Source organism: Drosophila willistoni, unplaced genomic scaffold, assembly GCF_018902025.1.
Source record: "Drosophila willistoni isolate 14030-0811.24 unplaced genomic scaffold, UCI_dwil_1.1 Seg832, whole genome shotgun sequence".
NCBI lineage: Eukaryota > Metazoa > Arthropoda > Insecta > Diptera > Drosophilidae > Drosophila > Drosophila willistoni.
In genome coordinates, this window is record NW_025814729.1 from 15,248 (window position 1) to 18,904 (window position 3,657).

The window sequence follows — 3,657 nt, forward strand, 5'->3', positions numbered from 1 at the left end:
CCAATTTGTTATGCCATGTCCTTGGTTTAAGCATCTGATCTCTTCTGGAAACGCCCCTTCTTGGCATGCACGAATAAAAACTGCATCGGTTTTCACATATGCCTTGCAAAAAGGTTAGAGTTCGCTCTTGTACCGCCCGTAGCGGATCAGGTTGGATGCAAGCCAAACTAGAGTTCCTTTTGACTTTCTCCTCGTGGTGCAAGATACTTTCACTCGTCTTGCTCGGGCTCTGCTCCATGCTAGGCCATTGTGTCTCTTGTACATACAAGAATCTCGGGCCAACAAACCACCTTGAATTCCCGGTCATATTTGGCATCTTAGTCCATTTCGTGCCATCGTCTGCAACGTTTTGCTGGGTAGGCACCCATCGCCAAGATAGTACGTCAGAGTCTTCCAGAATTTCTCCAACACGCAATGCCACAAATTGATTGTATTTGCGGGCATCTGATCTAATCCAGCATAAAACGTCCTTTGAATACGTCCAGAAAATACATACTGACATACTGTTCTGCTTCGATGAATTTCGTCAGCCGTAAACCTAAAACAGCAGCCATCAGTTCCATCCATGGTATTGAGACTGGCTTCAAGCGGGCCACTCGTGTCTTAGACGCTACCAGGGAACAGTGGACTATTCCATCCACTTGTGCTCGCAAGTACACAAGCGCTGCATATACGTTGATGCTGGCGTCCACAAATGCGTGAAGTTGTACTCGTCTTGCACAACAAACCTTCGGCATGCACCTTGAAATCCTCACTTCGTCGATTATGGGTAACAGCTTCACCCAAATTTTCCAGTCTTCTTGATCCTTTTCCTGAAGAGACTCATCCAATCCGTTCCTGCTCGCCAGATATTCTGCAAAATAATTTTAGCACGAACAGTGAACAGTTTAGCACGAAGCCAAGCAATCCAAGTGGGTCACAAATTAACATAACCACACTTAACACAGTTCTTTTGGTCGGATGGTCTTTCGAATTCTGGCTTGACTACATATATAAGTTGATCTGTCACGGGCAGCCACCACATGCCTAAAACCTTATCTTGCGTTTTGTCAAGGAATCCCACCACCCTAGACACGTCTTCTTCCTGGTTCTTGAGCGCTCTCACTACGCTCGCAGAATTTGCAACAGCTCTTGGAGATTCTTTTCTGAACCGCTCTGCGTTGCGATTCTTAATGTAATTAGCTAATGCCGGCGAGCAGGAAGCGCCGAATGACGTAACCTGCATCACGTACATTTCTGCCGCTTTAGCCGAATTTCCACTGCGCCATAGAAACTTCTGAGCCGTCTGGTCCTCTGGGCGCACTCTTACTTGGTGAAACATCTCACTTGAAGACGCCTCATGGCGTTTGTCGAACCTCCATAACAGTCCAGTTTGCCAACGTTTGTCAATCGGGCAATAACTTGTGGTCGCCACGCGCGCTCGTCGTCTTTCGATCTTAATGGCTTGCTTGGCACACATGTTACCGAGGACTCCAAAGCGTAGTATTCTCTCATTGACGCATCCAAAGCGCGCATGCTGCTCGCTTCATTGCACTCACATATGTGCAATATGTGTGAGAACGCTGGAGCGGCGTCGCTGTGCCGGCCATACACAGACCAGCCCAATCTACAGCGCGCCGCGACTACATCGTCTCCTTCGGACTACCGTAGCTCCAAAGGCACACAAACTTTCAAATTATCCAGACCAATAATTGCTTTTACGTTATAGTAACATAAATTTGGTAAATACTGTAGATGTTTTCTCGAGGTTACCAGTTCGTCGGTAACTGTTTGCGTAGGCAAGTCTAGCTTAAGTACCGTTCGCAAACTTTTGAGTTCAAATCGCGTCGCACCTTGACACATCGACGACACTCCGACACTCACATACTTGGACGCGCTTTCCGTTTGAGTGACTTGACTGGTCCACTTTAAGCACAGTTCTTCGACCGGGCCATCTAGTCCTAACTCGTCTGCCAGAATTCCTTTAATCAAAGAGCAAGCCGCTCCCTCGTCCAGTAAGGCTTATGTCGCTAAATTTCGTTTCCTTCCGTATAACATGATTGGCATATATCTGAATAAAGCCTTGCTTGCTATATCTCCATGGAATAAAATTGATGGATGAACTGGTTTATCATCATGATTTGTCTGCCACTGCGATTTGCTTTCCTTGTAGTCCGATGTCTCGTGGATCAACGAGTGGTCTATGTGCCTGCACCCATCGACACCACAACTTCTTTTACTTTCGCAGTTCCGTATCACGTGCTGATCAAAACAACAATAGCAGAGCCTCGTTTGCCGCACGAACTCCTTTCTCTGCTTTATGCTCATTTCTCGAAAAAGGCGACAGTCTGCTAGGTTATGACTCCGTGCACATTTGAGGCACAACCGGAGGCGTACTTTCTGCGTTTTCGATTCCTGACTAGTGTAACCTTCCTATCCTGCTCCCCGTTGTGCGCCATAATGTTTATGTAATCTGTTATCCTATCACAGCGACGATAAGTCAACCGATAACCGAAAGAAGGCGGTAGGTGAATTGCAGCAGATTGAGATCCTTGGTTTCCGTAACTCTTGAGTGGTGGTGCTTGAGGGAGTGGTTGTTTGCTGAAATCTCTACCTTTAATTTACCAATAGAATGAATGGCAGAAAATACTTACGAACACAGTACGAAATTCATATTAACAAAAAACCAGAGGGCCGGGGTTAGCTTGGACCGCGTCAAAGTTTATATACCCTTGCATTTTTTTTGGTAACTCTTTCCTTACCTATAGCCACCGAAGTGGAAAAACGTTTTATCTAAAAAAGCTAAAGTTTGCGAAAGAATGGCCCACATTCTTAGCTTAGAAAATAACGAAGTTTTTGATCAAAGTCACTGTTTTCCACCGATCGTTCCTTTGGGAGCTATATGATATAGTCCCCCGATCTTTATCAAATTCGCACAGTCATTAAAAGATATATTAAACTAAACCAGAGAGCCATGGCTAACTTCGACCGCGTCAAAGTTTGTATACCCTTGCAACTTTTATGGTAACTCTTTCCCTACCTATAGCCATTAAAGTGGAAAAACGTTCAAGCTAAAAAGGCTAACATTTGCGAAAGAACGGCCTACAATCTTAGTATAGGAAATAACGAAGATATTGATCAAAGTCACTGTTTTCCACCGATCGTTCCTATGGGAGCTATATGATATAGTAACCCGATCTTTATCAAATTCAGCACAGTCATTAACAGATATATTAAACTAACAAATGTTTAATTTAAAAGCAATCGCGTCAAAAGTAACGAAGTTATTGACAAAAGTCACTGTTTTCGAAAGATCGTTCCTATGGGAGCTATATGATATAGTCACCCGATCTTGATCAAATTTGGCACAGTCTTTTATATGTGTAATTCACTCACTAATATTAGTTTCATGACAATAGCTCAGAAAATAACGAAGTTATTAAGAAAAGTCACAGTTCGTGACTTTGCTATTTGTATGGGAGCTATATGATATAGTGATCCGATCCGGCTGAATCCGAGATATACAAGCCTACATGCAAAATTTCAACTCTGTAGCTCCAACGGTCTAGGAGGAGTTTGCGTTGATCCAGACGGACGGACAGACGGACGGACGGACGGACGGACGGACGGACATGGCTATTTGAACTCGTCTCGTCGTGCTGATCAAGAATATATATA

At 44.3% G+C, this 3,657-nt stretch overlaps 1 protein-coding gene across 1 annotated transcript; it reads right to left on the bottom strand.

Moving 5' to 3' along the window:
* Positions 1-449: 449 nt before the first annotated feature.
* Positions 450-1,459, bottom strand: LOC124462020. Its single transcript, XM_047013419.1, has 2 exons — positions 934-1,459; positions 450-853 (listed from the first exon to the last, which is right to left on the bottom strand). The coding sequence occupies exons 1-2, from the start codon at positions 1,457-1,459 to the stop codon at positions 450-452; spliced, it is 930 nt and encodes a 309-aa protein (XP_046869375.1).
* Between the last annotated feature and the right edge of the window lie 2,198 nt (positions 1,460-3,657).